Raw genomic sequence first — 19,007 nt, 5'->3', positions numbered from 1 at the left:
GCCGTTCTCCATGGAGAACAGGTTGTTCTAGGTTTGAAATTTACTCAAAATGAACCTACAACGAAAATAGAGACAAGAGAAGAACATGAGAAAACGAAAAGAGACACAAGAAGAGCATAAGAAGACGAAAATGAGAACAAAAACGACAACGAAATTTACCTTATTGAAGACTTTAGAAAATGAGAGCATAAAGAGTAAAAAAAGGAATGGAGGGAAAGATTAAGAAAATGAGAATGGAGGGAAATATAAAAGATTTCTAACAATACTTTTAAAATCAGTTATTTAAAAACCGATTTTGTATACTACATACAAAATAGGTTCTGAAATAACCGATTTTAAAAGTAGCACTTTTAAAATCGGTCATAAAATAACCGATCTTAAAAGTACTTTTAAGATCGGTTAAATTTGAACCGATCTTAAAAGTGTTCACGTTATTTACAAAATTGCCACCACATCACTTTTAAGATCGGTTACCTTGTAACCGATTTTAAAACTCCGATTTTAAATCTAATTTTTGCACTAGTGACCCATATACATTACATACCAGGAACCACCACCCTTATTTATCATCAGCCAACTAGCCCTGTTATGCAAAGTCTCCTACCTCGAGTATACATAGGCCCATATTCATTTGCCACTGAGAGAAAGAATAAGAAAATGATTTATCAAGAGATGTCAACCACGACCAAGAGAACAACATTATTACCTGTTGTCCAAGCTTTTGTTCATCGAAGTCACCTTGCTGAAATACACATTGGTTCCTCATTTTCCATGTACACCAGCACATCGCAACCCATAGTATCTACCATCTTTCCGTTTAGACTTTAGAAGATATTATAAAGGGGGAGCCGAGAAATTAGAGAATGCACTGTGACATAAAGGTGTCAGGCTCCCCATCAGCTGTAACCTATTGAAATAATGACATCATTAATTCAATAACATTCTTTCACGTTGAATTCAAATGCTGACATTTTTTTTTTCTGTCGAAATAATAACAATTAATTCAAAAAATATTCTTTAAAGTTGAATTCTAAGGCTGACATTTTCTTTTTATGTTGAAATAATTAACGACAATTAATTCAATAATATTATTTCTTGAACATTGACCATTGTTTTAACTCCCGTTTAAAGGTTATAAATTGCTTTAATTTGTTGGCCGTAATTTGACAGGTGGGGTGTTTTTGAATTTGCAATCGTACACTACTCCAATTGTCTAATTTATCAATATTGAGAAAAAATTATCTAATTTATAAGATTAAAAAAATGTTAATTTAATTGAAAGGTTAAATATCTCTTTTGGTCCCTTACAATATTTTTTTGTTTCAATTTAGTCTCACTTTAATTTTTTGTCTCAATTTGGTCCTCAATAACTTAAAATAGTGCAATTTGGGACTTCCGTCCAAATGATTTAGACGGAGTTAACTGTTGGCCACGTGACATCTACGTGGATGCCACGTGGATGTGCCCGTGGACGCCAAAATTCCGGAAAACCTGAAACCAGAACGGCCCAAATGGTATTACCAGCGTCACTCACAACCGCTGGATCCACAGTCGCCAAAAACGGTTTGCGGCGTATATTACAAAATGCAGCATAAAACCGCCACAAAATGAATTTTAATGGTACATGTTTAACAGTTTCTGACGGTTTAAAACCGCCACAAAATTGCTTAGCAAACCTATCACAACTCACTAGGGATATTTTAAGAAAGAATTAACTTATGTATTGTAATTTGATTATCTTAACAAATTTGGATACTCAAGCTAAAGCAATGTCAAACTGTTAAAGGTAGTTGGAGTTGATGCCTGGAAGAAGATTCATGTCCAGAGATTACAACAGGCAAAACACACAACTAAGTTAACCAATGCCTATATGCACTCTCAAAGAGCCTTGCACACGTGGTGATTATAAAAATGGCCTTCCCACTATGTATTTTCTCATCAATGAACATTTACAATCAAGATCTTTAAAAATCAGAATAACTATGACACGAGGCAAGATTATGATAACTTTGTTTTTCAAACAAAGCCAATAGGAAACCTTCTAATAAAGGTTAGAAATCTTAAAATTATACCAAGATTTGAGAAGTCTTTGAGTGATAGATGACAACAAAACTTACAAAAAATGTCCAAATAGTTTTGGTGATATTAACATGAAGATTTAAGTGATGTACATGAAAAACACCAACAACTTCAATCATTCACTTATTGGTCAATCAAGAAAATTACCCAAGAACATTAAGTTGTCAGTTGTCACTCTGGACTACATATAACTGTAATTGTGTCTGGATACCACATTAGGTGATACTTTTTTTTCTTTTGTTTTTTCTGTCAGTTAGATATAAATGTCCCATTAAGTTTGTTCTAGTTTTTTATGTTAAAAATCTAATGGAATTTTTGGATAACTTAATATTACTAGAAAAAAGTAAAACACTAAGTTATAAAGTCTGTAATTGTTATCAGATAAATCCAAAGTTATCACAAAACTGTTTACCAAGCAGTCCAATTTTGTAATTCATGTAATTTTTTCCACTCAATACAATTTTAGTTCTAGCGCATATCAAGAAACACTAGGAACTTTATAAAATTAAAATGTGAATCAAATAAAAAACTCACCATGCATTCCATTTCTCCAACAGAAAACAAACCATCTGGTGTTACTTCTGCAAATCAAAGGTGAAAGGAAACTAATTATTGGAAAGTGCACATGGTTCCAATTTGTCATGAATAAGATTTGGTTCAATGATGGCTGACAGATAAAACTGGAGATATTAAGACAGGTAAGCTAACCATTGCGTTTCACTCCCAAGTGTTTTAATAAGGCTTCTTCAATTCCTTGTGAACCACGTATCATACAAGGTGTTGTTCCACAAACCAACAAATGGTACTTCCCAACCTAAAAGCAAGTTGATCCAAATAAGTTTTGGTCTATATTAATATGGATTAGCAAAATTGAAAGCAGCAAGCACAATATGATTTCACAAAACCAAGTTTCTTTTTTGCAATAGTTAATAAGTTACAATTTTATATTTACCAAATCATGAAAATGGAATAGTCTAAAATTATTTAATTCCATATATCACATGTTATGCACATTTTTTCTATTAGTAGATAGTTATCTAACATTAAGTTATATTAATAAAGTAAACAAATAATAGAAGAAAATTTTCATAAAAGCAAGAATAATTAAGTTATACATTAGCTAAACAAGCCAAGCTTAATAAACACTATCTATGAGCACAATAACCCCAGTTCATTAACTTGCAATCTTTTGTGGAGCACCTTTTTCCATTTGACAGGAGTACATGTGACCTGCTCAGAGAATCAGGCATGGTCCTTTGATGTGTTTCAAGACATGCTAAAAAGAATACATCAGGTAGAAGGCAAACATACCGCATTCATTGCAGAAACAGGGAGCCACCCTCCATGCTGCTGATGGGCAAGATCCAAAAGAGGGATCCACATTTTAAGTTTGGGTTCTAAAATCCAAATGCGACGAAACATTACCTTTGCTTGGTTGGCATCGGAGAATTCCCATGGGAGGTTAGGGTTGTTGTCCGGTGAGTCAAGGTGTTGTGCCAATCAAAAGTGGATGCATCAACAATCACAATCACGAAACGAAAATCTGAGAAAAATTGAAGAGAAAAACGAAGAGCACTTACGTAGTTCAGAGCGATTGAGAAAGCCCTCGAAGGCTGAGAAATGGGAAAACCGAAGAATTAAAGAAACAATCAGAATTCGGAAACGGAAGTGAGAAAAAAGGATTGGGAAATGGACGGAAAATTTGACGGATCTCGTTGAAGCGTTTCGCGGTGGGCGTGCCAGCATTCTCGAGGAGCTACACGAAACAGATCGCAGAGTGAGAGAGAAAGTAGAGAGGGTGAAGTGAAGGGAATTGCACGCGTCTGTGACCTGCATAAGTTTTTTATTTTTGATTTTTATTCTGTTAAAAATAATATTTAAAAAATGGTTGCCACATTGTGGCGGTTTTAAACCGCTGAAAATATTATTCTTTTGTGGCGATTAAAATAACCGCCAGAAACATAATAATTTGTAGTACAAAGCGCGCCTTTTTGCTTCTAGAACGTCAGAACGGTCCGTTCCAGAACGCCATGCTTTTTATTGTATTTTTTTTATTATATCTATATTAATAAATATATAATAAATAAAAAATATAATAAATTAATATTCATTTATGAATAAAATTAAAAAAAATCAAATAAGATAAGACCTTCCAAAATATTTCTTTGATTTGAATTTATCCAGTTCAAAATCTTCTAAAATACCGTAATGTATTTCAAAAATTGAAAATAAAATTCAGGGTTTAGGGGTACTTCCTCAAGAACAGGTTGTTATTGTTGGGGTACATCGTCAATGACTTCAAGGAAAAACATTGTTTCATTTTATCCTTGATTGTATAGTGTCAATTTGGTAGTAAGTGGTTCACTCCAGTTTGACTAACAATGAAATAAAACTTGTTACCATTGTCCTTAGTGATACACTGCATCATCCTTAATGGTATACTGTATAGCCCAAATGTTTAGCAATTGAAGTTATTAATCCTCGTTAACAATATTACCAAATCTAGTGTTTGAAATGCTTTGTATTTTGATTTTTTGTGCACGAAATTATGGACCAGAACGGCCAGAACGGGCCGTTCTGGTTCCAGGTGTATTCAAGTATTTTTAGACCCACCTACGTGGCATCTACGTGGCATCCACGTGGCCACCAGTTAACTCCGTTTAAATCATTTAGACGGAAGTCCCAAATTGGAACGATTTAAATTATTGAGGACCAAATTGAGACCTAAAATTAAAGTGGGACTAAATTGAAACAAAAAAATATTGTAAGGGACCAAAAGAAGTATTTAACCTAATTGAAACGATAAATTTATCTTATTTATATTTTTTAAAATTATTTTTATATTACTTACCTCTCTTAGTCAATATTCATATATATATATTCTCTAATTAATTAGAATGCATGTTCTATATTATAAATTTTTTTCCTAATTAATACTCATTTTTGTTGAGATACAAATAAGTCTTATATCGATAAAATAATAGAAAAAATAACAATTTATAAGATACAAACATTTTTCAATATTTGAGAGACCTTTTAGGTGATGACCGAAAGTAAAATCTCATATCTGATATCAGAGTTGTAGGTTGGATTTGGTGATCATAAAATAATCCTATCAATTTTTCTCCTAATCAATTAGAGAGTTTATCAAATTAAAATAACACACTTTAATTATAAGTATTTTATTCTAAAAATAATTAATATATTAGACAATATAAAATAAGTCTTATATAAAGGAACCAACGATTATTCTAAATGTGATCTTATAAATAAGAACAAAGGTAATATTTTTTATTATCCATAAAAATTAGTAGCATGTTTAAATCCAAAATTATGTAGATAATATCTCAGTTTTCACCACTAGGTCCAACAATATTACTCTATTTGATTCTAAATATAATCAAAAAATTAAAAATTCTTTTACCTTAAATGAAAAAGCGAATTAACATTTTTTAATTACACTAATCTCATTTAAAAAAAAATAACCTGATTTTTTAAACTGTTATTTCTTAAAATTTGATATTTAGAATAAAAAATCAATAGAAATATGGTCCGATTAAATGAAAGGATATTTTAAAAATTGTAACATTAAATAAAATAAATTATTTATATTTTAAAAAAATACAGATGTTTTTTTTCTTCTTCTGTTGATTATATTTAGAATATGATGAAAAAGTATAATGTAGAACGGTGCGTGTTATTAAATAAATTATTAGTTTGATTTATTGTTAACCCTCACACATGTGAAAGCCTTAGTCAGGATTAGTGCATTCCTTGATGATCATCGTCCCTGTGCAGAGTCAAGAAGAAAATAGTGTTAAAAATGATTATGCGGATGACATTTTAGACGAAAAGAAAACTATGCGTGTTAAAAATTATCTGAATAACGGGGTTTAATTTTGCTCTATCTCCATTGTCGATCCAAGGATCGATAATAACATGAATCAAAAAATAATTTGTAATTCTTTTTATTATTAAATTCAGTTTAATGCCTTTTCTTCCTTGTCAAATGGAAAATATTTTTTTTAAAATTATTACATTTAAAATTTATATTTATTATGTTTTTATGCAATATTTCTAAATTAAAATGTTCAATTCATTGATTTATTTGTAGTAAATAAAATTTGGCAACGATAAAATAAAATACATAAGTAAAAAGTATTAGATTAAATTAATTATTAACATTTTTTTTTAAATAATTTAAAATTTAATTAATGGACATTTTAGTTTGCTCACTTTAAAATATGTTTAATGAATAACAATTGAAATGGTTTTTAAAATTTATATTTAAATTTAAAATTAAATTTATCTGTTAATAAACTTTTTAGGAATAAATATTGTGTTGATTCGTCCAAATCTCTACTTTGTACTAATATTGGACTACTAGCAAAGGAGATTAAATAATAACTTAGAATTGTAAGTATACTAATACTTGAATATGTATCATATATCATGCATATAATATAGTCTAGTGGTTCGTTGGGGAGGGGTTGAGATAATTTGAAGCACCATTTTTGTAATTTTTCCTATCTTTACAAAAAAAAAATTATACAACTTAAATTATCAGTCAAATAACTCTTATACATCACTATACTATTTTTATTCAAGGTAGCTTCAAAAGGACGACCAAATCTAGCGTACTAAATCTCATAAAAATATCATCAAATTTCAAAGTTTTTTAACACCGATAAGACACACACATATGATATAATCACACAAATGTATAAAATTAAAATAATTTTTTTTATCTTCGAAGGAAAGTATAATTTTACAATCATTTGACAAGAAGAAATTAAAATATTAGTTATTAAAAAATATATTAATAAAACGTGAAATTTATTTCATTAAATTCACATATATAAAATTATTAAATCCAACTAATATTTGAACCAAATAAATTCAACGAGCAACCAAAAAATTAAAAAATATAATGTTGTCAGATTATTTTTGTAAGATTTCATGCAATTTTCAAGATATTTAAAAGCCATTTGGTTTCAAACAACATTGTCTTCCTTTTCATGTAAACCGTATATCTCAAATTTAAAAGTCATCATTGTTTCACAATAAACGAGCATACCAGACCATAATAAACATTAGAAATGAAATAAAATATTAAATGTAATAATGTTATTGAATTAATTAATTTTATTAATTATCATTAGGGATGGCAATGGGGTCGGGTATGAGTTTCATAATGTTCCCGCGAGTCAAACCCGTCCTTGTATTCATACCTATCGGGTATATAATTTTCATCTTCATCCCCATCGAGTATCAGGTATACTCGTACTTATAAAAAATTATTATTTTTTTTTTTGTAAAAAAAAATATTTTTAAATTATTTTTTATTATATTATAATTATAATTAGGTTGTTTCTTTATCTCATATTATAATAAATAATCACACATAATAAAATATTAAAATTCTTTAACACAATTAAATTGAAAGTGAGTATTAAATTGAGAATGGGAACGGGAACGGATACGGAGATGAGTACGGGACCGGTAAGTATATACATGTACCCTTATCCAATTTAATGTATCGAATTTTACTCGTACCCGGTCAAATCGGGTATTCCTCGTCAAAGTCGGGACGGTTCGGGTATTTCTCGTCAAAGTAGGAACGGTTGGAGTATTACCATCCCTAATCATCATCAAAACTTGGCTCAGGAAAAAAGGCAGTATTTGAATTAATGTTAGTGAATTAATTGTCATTAATTAATGCATTAAAAAAAGAATAACTATAACTGTAATTATTTCAGCAGAAACTGGTGTGAGAATTTGTTTGACTTTTTGGTGCTGGGGTGTTTTTAAAGTTGCAAATTGCAATTGTACAATGCAGAAGTGTGTATTAGTTTGGTTTATTATTATTTGACAAACATGTCGAAGGTCTTAGTCACAATTAGTGTATTCTTGATGATCATGACAGAAATGGGCACAGTGCTTGTGCAGAGTGAAAAAGAAAATGGTGTTGATAGCATTTTAGACGGAAAGAAAACAGTGCGTGTTAAAAATGATTTGAATAATGGTATTGTTATGTATCTCCATTGTCGATCGAAGGATGATGATCTTGGTCAACATGTTCTTGCTGTTGGAAAAGACCAAGAATGGTCCTTTCGAGACAACATTGGTGATACCACTCTTTTCTGGTGCACGTTGGATGCAGCAAGTTGGGAATTCAAGTTTGAAATTTACAGTGCCAAAAGGGATACAAAGTGTACTTCCCAATGTAACCGAAGTATCAGATCTGATGGAGCTTATTTTTGGAATCAGCTTGATCAAGTCTGGGAGAAGAGATTCTCATGGAACATACATCTCTAAAAATTTTACTCAACTAAAAAATTAAATAAAATATTTTCTTCCTTTTTTGCCAATTAATTGTGGCGTTTCTTATTTTATTACTTTTTATGACGTTGGAATTGTGTCTATGAGTGAATCTTGTGTTCCAAAAGGTTTTTCATAGCAAGTACAGGGTCTAATATCAGATAAATATAATTACCAATACAGGGATGTTCATCGGTAGTTCGAATATAGTTTAGTTAAGCTTATTATCTGATTTGATTAAACTTTTACGAGTTGAATCTGTGCAACTTTTTTATTTATTTTTTAAAATTCGAACTAAACCAATATAATCAGCGTTGTTTTGGATTGGGCCAATTAACTCCGGCCATTTAAAAATATTGTTTTAATTTATATTTTTTCTTTAAAATAATCAAAATCTATTACCAAACTCATAAATGGATTTGGTGTCAAAAATAAAACTCATAAATTAATGGTTGAGCTTTAGTGAATTGACTTACGAACTAAACACTAAAAAAATACAAATTAAAATAATTGAACCAGTTTTCCTATTAATCGTTAGCTAAATCCATTGGATTAGCGTAAAAAATTGGGTCAATTATAGGGGAAAAAAAAAGGTCCAAAACAATTCATATTCAAAAAAGAAAAACCAGTCATCTCATATTCTCACCAAAAGTATAAACTACGAGAAATTTGAAGTCACACGAAATAATATTAACTATTTTGTCGGATCCCTCCCAAGCAAAAAGAATTATTCACACCACAATTTATTTTTCTAGGAGTTCTCCATTTAATCAACTCTTATATATAAAATATGATGACTATTTTGTATAAAAATATTTTTTAAAAATTTAAACAATTATATTTTAATTTTATATCTAATTTAATTTTTATAAATTAAATTTTAATATTTTAAAAATAAACTATTAATAAATAAAAATAATCTTACACTATAATATAAATTATTTATATATTTAAATAAATATATGCATATCCAAATTTTATATATAATTTATATATTCAATAATAATAATAATAATTTTAAAATTTAATTATATATTATAAACATTGCATGTAACACCCCAATTTTTTTAAAAAGGTACTTTTGTAATTAATGGCATTTTGTAATTTTAATAAAGGAATAAGGGTATTTTTGTAATTTTATTATTAATGGCATTTTTGCAATTTTATTAAAGTTTGAGGGGTAAAAGGGTAACTTGGAACGGGCCGTTCCAAGCAATAAAAATATACTGAAATTTCAAGTTGAGAACGGGCCCAGAACGGGCCGTTCCAACAAGGAGAACGGGCCGTTCCGGAGGGAGAACGGGCCGTTCTGCTGAGATTGAGAACGGGCCGTTCTGGTTTCAGAACGGGCTGTTCTGCTTTTTGAAAACGGGCCGTTCCGATATTAGAACGGGCCGTTCCAGTTGAGAATTTTACGCATATTTGAACGTTCCGGAACGGGCCGTTCCGAAATCAGTACGGCCATTCCGGGTGCGTCAGATTGCCTATAAATAGGAGGCAGGGGGCTGTGAAAAAAATCATACAGCCAGAAGTGGAAATTTAGAGAGAGAAAGAGAAAGAGAGAGAGAGAGAGAGAGAGAGAGAGAAAGAGAAAGAAAGAGGGAAAGAGAGGGAAAGAAAGAGGGAATCCAGAGGGGGGAGGTTCTGCTCAAGTTTTAGCTCCTACTTATCCAGGTAAGGGGGAGGAGAACCTTATCTCTTTAAAATTTTATCTACTCCTATTTTTATTTATTTATGTTATTTTTTTATGTATATTTATTTAGTGGGGTGTCCCTAACCTCATTTATTTGCTTAACCTTTGATTATTTTTGTCTATAATAATTATTAAGGTGTTCATATTTTACATTGTTTCATTATTTTATAATGATGATCATTTTTATTTATATCATTGATATTCTTAATATATTCTTTTTACATAGATATATTTATTGTAAATATATTTATAATCAACTATGTTATAGTTGTGATATCTTGGACTCGTTTTGTTGTTATTTCTTCACGTATTTATGAAGATAAATATTGTTCTATGGCCATAGAAGATAAAGTTTGAATTATTTGTAGCTGGAGGTTTGACCTTGGGGATTTAAATGAGTAAGAAATCAAGGTGAAATATCCTATTGTTGATTAAGGTGAAATATCCTTTTATTGGTTGATGTTATGATGATGCTCATTTATCCTGACTAGTCACTACAAGTATAATTCAAATTTTATTGTATCATGAAAATTTAATATATGATCTGTATATATATTTATATATATATATATATATATATATATATATATATATATATATGTGTGTGTGTTTAATATTGATTAGAAATAATTCTGTATATTCTTTTGAGTTATTATATTTATTGGATATTGTTCTTACTCCTTTCTTTTCTTTGTTTTTATAAATTAAATATATTACAAAATAGATGGAGCTACTTTGGATTCCAGATCATTTTGCAGTTGATATAGCTGTGGTATTCCTTGGAAGGAGGCTATTTGATGAATCTATTACAATTTTTGTAAATTTATTTTTACTATCAATGTAAATATTGTAATAAAAGTGAAAGAAAAATATATTGTGTAAAATAATACATTATTGTAAATATTTTAGAACGATATATTATTCACAAAATATGATTGTTCTTTATCTTTATTTTTATTAAAAAAAAAGTATTGTTAACGATATAATTGTGAAAATATTATATAAGAAAATATATAATTATTATTATATAAATTGGGCGTTAGAATCGGGCGTTACATTAAGTGGTATCAGAGCAGGTCGATCCAATCGGCCGTGAGTTATGAGTTTACCGTGCTCATTTGGTAGAGTTTATAGTTTTAGCGAATGAATCCAAGAAAGTTTTGAATGTTTTGATAAAAGGCTCAAGTGTACATCTCTGTTATTTTATTTTACATGATTTGGAAGTTATCAATTATTCCTAACTAGGAGGCACTGCCACCTTTACTGGAATCAATTTATATTTCCTTTATTACTTTTAAAATCTTATTATATGATTTATTATATTTGATGCTTATATATTGATTTTTATGGGTTAGGTTGAATAAGGGTTTTATTTTAGTTTCTAAGTTCTTTGTTCTAAATATGCAAGTTATTTTGGTTTAGGATTGTAGGAAGAAGCTTAAATAATGGTTTGAAAGTGTTTTAAGGTATTTTTGTGGCTTTAGACTTTGGTGCGCTCTTTTGATGATCAATACAGGGAATGTCTTAACTGCAGTTTTGTTGTGCCAATATAAGTATTATATTGATAGAGTTGGATTTTATGATCTTCATAAAGTTGTAGTCTTGGATGTTAACTTTTAAAGGGCACCAAAATCAGGTACAATGGAGATTAGAACTTTCGTTATGACTATTTTAGTAAACAAAGGTCTAGCTGTTAGCGCTGATTATATCTATTACAATTTTTGAAAATTTTAGCTAAGTATATGATCATTTTAGAATTTCAAGTCTTCATAAGAGTGATAGCTTATCCTGTTAGCTTTCTTTTGGTGATAGGTTTGAGATCATTTGGATGATTATAATTTTCTATGTATCATTTTCGTTGATAGTTGTTAAAGGGATATATATGTTATCATATGATGTTTGTGAGTTATTAGGAAATCAATTTTATTCGGATATTCTGAGGTGTTGCATTGTGGATCAAAAGTTTCTTTAAGGTTGTATGATGTTATGGGGAAAAAGGTTGTTCATGTACAGGTCATACGTAGTAAACGGTAATTGATTCATACATGCTTAAGGATGGTATATATGAAGGATTAAAGTAAGTATTTTGATATGATTTGATATGCATGTATGTTGATATGTAGATAGATAACTTTAGGGATCAAGTAATGAATATTTGTGTGTTTAGTGAGATTGACCTTAGGATGTGATATCATCATATTGGAGTTAAGGGTGAAGATATATCCAAGACAACATTACGCTAAGTTATCTAAGTATGAATTTTTATTGTATAAAGTGAATTTTCTAGGTCTTGTAATTTCTAGTGGAGATATGATATAGATCTATCTAGAAATTGTATTTAAGTGGGAGATACCTAAGTCAATTAGTGAGGTTAAGAGCTTTCTTGCATTAACTTATTAATATAGGAGATTTATTGAGGAAATTTCTAAGATATCATTACTTTTGTTTGGATTCACCAAAAAGAGAGAGTTGCCTTTATGGAATAGTAAGTGAAGGTAGTTTTCAAACTCTTAAGGAAATATTGCTTAGTGTTAAGATTATCGGATTTCAGTAAGTGTTATGTGTTATATAGTGATGCTTCGAAAACGGGTTTGAGTGAATCATTGATGTAAGAAGGAAAGGTAGTAGCTTATATTTCTAGGTATCTAGGTATGAAGAAAAAAATTCATGAAAAAAAAATTACCTTACCTGTAACCTTGAATTAGAGATTCTAATATTTACACTTAAGATTTTGGAGACATTACTGGTATGATTCTAAGTTTCAGATATTTAGTGATCATAAGAATCTTATACATCTGTTTGATCCAAAGGAGTTGAATATGAGACAAAGAGATAGTTGAAAACTGTTAATGATTAAGATTTTAATTTTAGTTGTTATTTGGAAAAAGTCAATGTGGTAATCGATACTTTGAGTACGAAAGCTCTGTATATATCTCCTCTTATGGTTAAAGGGATGTATATTTGCTCACATTAGAAATTTAAGTTTGACTTGGGTGTAGATGGAATGGTGAAATTAGAGATCTGATATGTGTACCTAGTGAACTTATGCTTAAGTGTTTGATCTTTGGAAAGGTTGTGGAAAGACTCACAAAAGTTAAACCAATATTGTGACAAATGTCTTGATTATGATGATCACTGATATAGTATTTTTGATTATTTAAGGATTGGATTTGATTGAAGAATTTAGAAACTTAAGCGTGATGTGTAAGCTCACCCTTAGGAACATTGAATTGAGTATGTTGAAAGGACTAATAGATTAATAGATGTGATTAGAGGACTCAGGAGTTAAATCTTTTTTTAGTGGGCTAAGTGGAAAAGATTGGTAGAGGTATAAATAGCCCTTTACGCTTGAAAGTTGATGATTCAAAGATAGAATCTATGTGCTTAGTAATCTCGAATTAAGGAAGATGATCTTAGAAGAAGGACATAAAAGTAGTTTTAGTATTCATTTAGGAGATATTAAAATGTATCAGAGTTGTGCAGCGGAAGCATGGCCTAAGGAGAAAAGAGAAGTAGAGGAATTTGGATACTAGTATATAATATGCCAAAAGTTTGAGGTGAAACACTAGAGTCTTTAATATTTTTACAGTCTTTAGACGTCCTAATTTGGAAATAAGATTCTGTATCCATGGACTTAGTTGTAGTTATGTATGATATTCTTAAGAAATTTGATCTTATGGATAGACTTACCGAGTTTGCGCATCTTGTACTTATGAACATTAGAAAGAGAGATTGATAGATTTGTGCATCAATAAGGTAAAAAGTGCTACATGGGAATTAGAAAGCAAGATGCGAGAAACTTATCCATTTCTGTTTTCAGGTAAATTTCGGGGACGAAATTTCTAAAAGGAGGGGAGAATTGTAACACCCCAATTTTTTTAAAAAGGTACTTTTGTAATTAATGGCATTTTGTAATTTTAATAAAGGAATAAGGGTATTTTTGTAATTTTATTATTAATGGCATTTTTGCAATTTTATTAAAGTTTGAGGGGTAAAAGGGTAACTTGGAACGGGCTGTTCCAAAATTGGAACGGGCCGTTCCAAGCAATAAAAATATACTGAAATTTCAAGTTGAGAACGGGCCCAGAACGGGTCGTTCCAACAAGGAGAACGGGCCGTTCCGGAGGGAGAACGGGCCGTTCTGCTGAGATTGAGAACGGGCCGTTCTGGTTTCAGAACGGGCTGTTCTGCTTTTTGAAAACGGGCCGTTCCGAAATCAGTACGGCCGTTCCGGGTGCGTCAGATTGCCTATAAATAGGAGGCAGGGGGCTGTGAAAAAAATCATACAGCCAGAAGTGGAAATTTAGAGAGAGAAAGAGAAAGAGAGAGAGAGAGAGAGAGAAAGAGAAAGAAAGAGGGAAAGAGAGGGAAAGAAAGAGGGAATCCAGAGGGGGGAGGTTCTGCTCAAGTTTTAGCTCCTACTTATCCAGGTAAGGGGGAGGAGAACCTTATCTCTTTAAAATTTTATCTACTCCTATTTTTATTTATTTATGTTATTTTTTTATGTATATTTATTTAGTGGGGTGTCCCTAACCTCATTTATTTGCTTAACCTTTGATTATTTTTGTCTATAATAATTATTAAGGTGTTCATATTTTATATTGTTTCATTATTTTATAATGATGATCATTTTTATTTATATCATTGGTATTCTTAATATATTCTTTTTACATAGATATATTTATTGTAAATATATTTATAATCAATTATGTTATAGTTGTGATATCTTGAACTCGTTTTGTTGTTATTTCTTCACGTATTTATGAAGATAAATATTGTTCTATGGCCATAGAAGATAAAGTTTGAATTATTTGTAGCTGGAGGTTTGACCTTGGGGATTTAAATGAGTAAGAAATGAAGGTGAAATATCCTATTGTTGATTAAGGTGAAATATCCTTTTATTGGTTGATGTTATGATGATGCTCATTTATCCTGACTAGTCACTACAAGTATAATTCAAATTTTATTGTATCATGAAAATTTAATATATGATCTGTATATATATTTATATATATATATGTGTGTGTTTAATATTGATTAGAAATAATTCTGTATATTCTTTTGAGTTATTATATTTATTGGATATTGTTCTTACTCCTTTCTTTTCTTTGTTTTTATAAATTAAATATATTACAAAATAGATGGAGCTACTTTGGATTCCAGATCATTTTGCAGTTGATATAGCTGTGGTATTCCTTGGAAGGAGGCTATTTGATGAATCTATTACAATTTTTGTAAATTTATTTTTACTATCAATGTAAATATTGTAATAAGAGTGAAAGAAAAATATATTGTGTAAAATAATATATTATTGTAAATATTTTAGAACGATATATTATTCACAAAATATGATTGTTCTTTATCTTTATTTTTATTAAAAAAAAAATATTGTTAACGATATAATTGTGAAAATATTATATAAGAAAATATATAATTATTATTATATAAATTGGGCGTTAGAATCGGGCGTTACATTACACATGTGAATTACACAAGTTAAAATACTATATATCTAAACAAAAAATAAAAAAGAAAAGAAATTTAATGAACGTATGAAAAAATGATGAACGTAAATGAATTTATGATAATCTGGAAATTTCGATCCGAACACACAACCTAAAACTAGAATGAAGCACAAGTTACAGAATGAGTTTGAGAAGGAAAAACGATGGATCTCGGATTCTGGTATGGTAGTTTAAATTTAAGAAAGAATGGAAAGTAATAAATAAAAAAGTGGTTCATGGTGGTAAGTTAGGGAACTGAAGGTGAAGTTTTAGATGAGTAAGTTTTGAATGAGTTTGAGTGAAAAGCGCAACACCACGAGCAAAGGCAAAACAACCTGTCCCTCCAATCACCTTCAACTCTTCTTTGTCCCCACCAGCCTGCACGCTGAGGCTACCCGAGTGATCCGGTGTATCAAAACTCAGATATATAACGTCGAATAACGCAGATTGTTCAAACTGCTCCCTGGGGATCACAAACCCTTGCGCTTTTCCCACCACACGTGATGTGTTCTCTTGGCCCTCCGTCAGGACGCGGCGAAAGATGAAAGCCCCACCATCTTCCCTTGGTACCAGGTGAGTGTTTGAGGTTGTTATACCAGGTTGTTGGATGTACAAGGATAGATCCATCCATGGCCTGGAATGGCTCTTCTTGTGGGTCACTGCCAGAACAATAACTGCTATCGTTGCTAGAGAGACGGCACTGCAGAATATTATCCTTCCCAACATTATGCTTTTCCACACAATTCTACAAATCTACTTTCTGCTCCTCTTTATTATCACACCAAATTACTACCTCATTTTTCCTTTTAATATGTTATTGCCAATGCCAACCTAACCCATTTTTCAGTTTGGTACCTAAACCATTGGGATGAAAATGAAAAAATCCTTCATGCCTCATGCTTCTGCTGTCTTCTTGTCGTCTAGCTTTGCATCAGGAATATCATCAGCTTCTTCCTTTCACTCCTAACCTTTACACATTCTCTATTTTATTTTTCTTTTCTTTCCACTTACTTCCCCTACTCTACTGCTGAAAGAAAAATATTATTATCTCATACAAGTGCTGCCACCGCATGTAGTACTTAGTCATTTACTTTTTTTTATAAAAAAATACATTATTACACTGTAATTTAAATTTGTGTATAAAGGGTGTACAATGTATACCCTTCAACTTAGAAACATTAAACCTATTTCAGCACCCTTGGTAGCTTAAGCTGGTAGCTGAAGCCTGTTCAACATCTTTGACAGTCGAAAATCTTTCACATGGAAGCCATTAATCCCGTTCGGCCCTCTCCGTAACCGAAGCCTATTCGGCGCTCCGACGGCCGATAGGATCAACAAATAGAACTTCCCCTAAATGACTTAATTATCTTTAATTAATGGTTAGAGGCTAATCTCAAGCACAAAGCCAATTTATGGCATATTACCTAATTTAGTAACTCTAGTACAGACTGTTCAAGAACTGAATCTATTAATGTCAGTATAAATAATTCATATCTCAAGATAAAGTTAGTGTTCATTTATTATTATCAATATTAGAATATCAACAAACTTTCATTCAACCTTCAGATTATGAAAAAATTATTAATGTGCCCTTAAAACAAGTACAAAAGGCGATCACTTATACGTCTATCATTCTTTTATCGTGTCAAAAGTCTCGTAACAGTAAAAATCAAAATAGTTTATAAATATCTTTCCTAAAGCTACTGCTGTCTTTTTTTTTCCTTTTTTTTTTTAAAGACAAAACGGTTACATTCCAACTAATATTAATTGTTCAAACAGATAATACCTCGTATGTGTATGCGTTAGGTTTTATGTATTATCCAACTAAGTTATTCTACAAACTCGGGTTGTTCAGCATCTGGGCTCTAATTTGCTAGGAATTGAACATAAGCCCAATAAGTTTCGTTATTTTTGTAAAAAAAAAAAAAAATACAAACACTGAGGACTGTCCTTTAAATTGGAATATACTTGAATAGTAAAGCAACTAGCACGAACCCCTTTTTGTTCGATAAGGTCGGCAATGCAAGGGAATTTTATTTCTTCGGTCTCTAACTATATCATTGAATAATTTGTCAAATATTTTGCTTAAGTTTGTTCTAAAAACACCTAGTTAATTTGTTAGGCTTGGAAATTATGCCTCGCTACAGATCAATTTCAGAAAGGACACTAAAAACTTGGAAATACATATCAGCCTAACGTTGTTCCACTTAATGAATTCACATAATCTGAACCCTTATCCAGGATTAGATCTCTTAATTAAAAGAAATTATAATGTGTATATGACTCTTGACAGTTTGTGTCACCGACAACATGCACTGCCGCATGCTCTTGCTACAAGTACACGAGTGAGCCAATCAACAATATCTGATTTCAATGCAAATTATTTATGTCCGGGCCACATTCCTATTTCAAAGTACTGCAGTTTAGTAGACACACTAGACCCACAACATCAATCGTCCTTACTCCATGCATGTACTCTTCCTTTATATCGTCCTTAATTATGCCTTTTTCCTTTTTTTTAAAAAACAAAATGTACAATGCTGGTGAGATTGATATTGAAAGCATAACCAGCCTCCATATATGAAATGATAGTATTTTGCAAGGAAGTTGAACTTGGACAAGAACTATTGCAGTGATTATATGAACTATGAACCGTTAAATAAGTGAACAAGTAAGTAGTTTTAGTTAGCTTTCTCCTAATATTTGGGGGATTAGGAGGGGAGAACAAGTGAATCTAATTATTATTATTATTTTTGAATAGTTTTGACTTGGACATTCTAAGAAGAACAAATTCCATATAATCTACTAGACTAATCTAAAACCATATCTCTTTCTTCTTTCGTACATTCACTGTTGTCGGTAACAGCCTCAGAAGTCATGATGAACTAGATGTTATTGCAGGAACTTCACTCATTGCATTGCACGTTGTTTAGAAAATGAGAATAGTTATTGTAGGAGCCTCATTCATTGCATGTTGTTTTAAAAATGGAACTATATTCTGACGAACCACACCGTGGTTTGCATTAAATGAGAATGATAATCCCGTGGCCGCAATTGCTGATGCGATTCAGTCATATGATTTGCCACCAGTGGTCGGATTTTGCAAGTGGGGTGACCCACCTGTTCTAAGTCCATAATCCATATCATTCTCCCCCTATTAGTTGAAAAAGTTTTGCACAAAATGGAACAAAAAATGCAAGTGGTTGGAGACTAATTCACGTAGATTAGTGGTATGGTTAGAATAATGTTTATAAGTAAAGAATAACTCTTCTCTTACAATCTGATTTTTTAAGATCGAGTTATACTCTAAATTACTTTTTTAATATAGTGTTATAGATATTATAGCAGGTTAAGATTCAGCTCTGTCCATTATTATCATGGTGCCTGATGCAAACTTCAAGCTAGAGATT

The 19,007-nt window shown here is 30.8% G+C and overlaps 2 protein-coding genes across 2 annotated transcripts; one reads left to right on the top strand and one right to left on the bottom strand.

The window, feature by feature from the left end:
* The first annotated feature begins 7,956 nt into the window (after positions 1-7,956).
* Positions 7,957-8,397, top strand: LOC109803117 (self-incompatibility protein S1). The gene has a single exon (XM_020364567.3). It carries the CDS (start codon positions 7,957-7,959, stop codon positions 8,395-8,397), a length of 441 nt encoding a protein of 146 aa, XP_020220156.1.
* Positions 8,398-14,074: 5,677 nt separating this feature from the next.
* On the bottom strand, positions 14,075-17,392 carry LOC109803327 (Disease resistance-responsive (dirigent-like protein) family protein). The gene has a single exon (XM_020364849.3). The coding sequence runs from the start codon at positions 16,321-16,323 to the stop codon at positions 15,832-15,834; it is 492 nt and encodes a 163-aa protein (XP_020220438.2). The 5' UTR covers positions 16,324-17,392; the 3' UTR covers positions 14,075-15,831.
* Positions 17,393-19,007: the final 1,615 nt, after the last annotated feature.

The sequence above is a fragment of the Cajanus cajan genome, chromosome 2 (genome assembly GCF_000230855.2).
Source record: "Cajanus cajan strain Asha chromosome 2, NIPB_CcT2T_4, whole genome shotgun sequence".
NCBI lineage: Eukaryota > Viridiplantae > Streptophyta > Magnoliopsida > Fabales > Fabaceae > Cajanus > Cajanus cajan.
This window is presented reverse-complemented; position numbering and strand designations above follow the sequence as displayed.

Bases quoted from the DNA above. Each gene is read 5' to 3' on its own strand.
- LOC109803117 (XM_020364567.3), top strand. From the start codon at position 7,957: ATGTCGAAGGTCTTAGTCACAATTAGTGTATTCTTGATGATCATGACA.
- LOC109803327 (XM_020364849.3), bottom strand. From the start codon at position 16,323: ATGTTGGGAAGGATAATATTCTGCAGTGCCGTCTCTCTAGCAACGATA.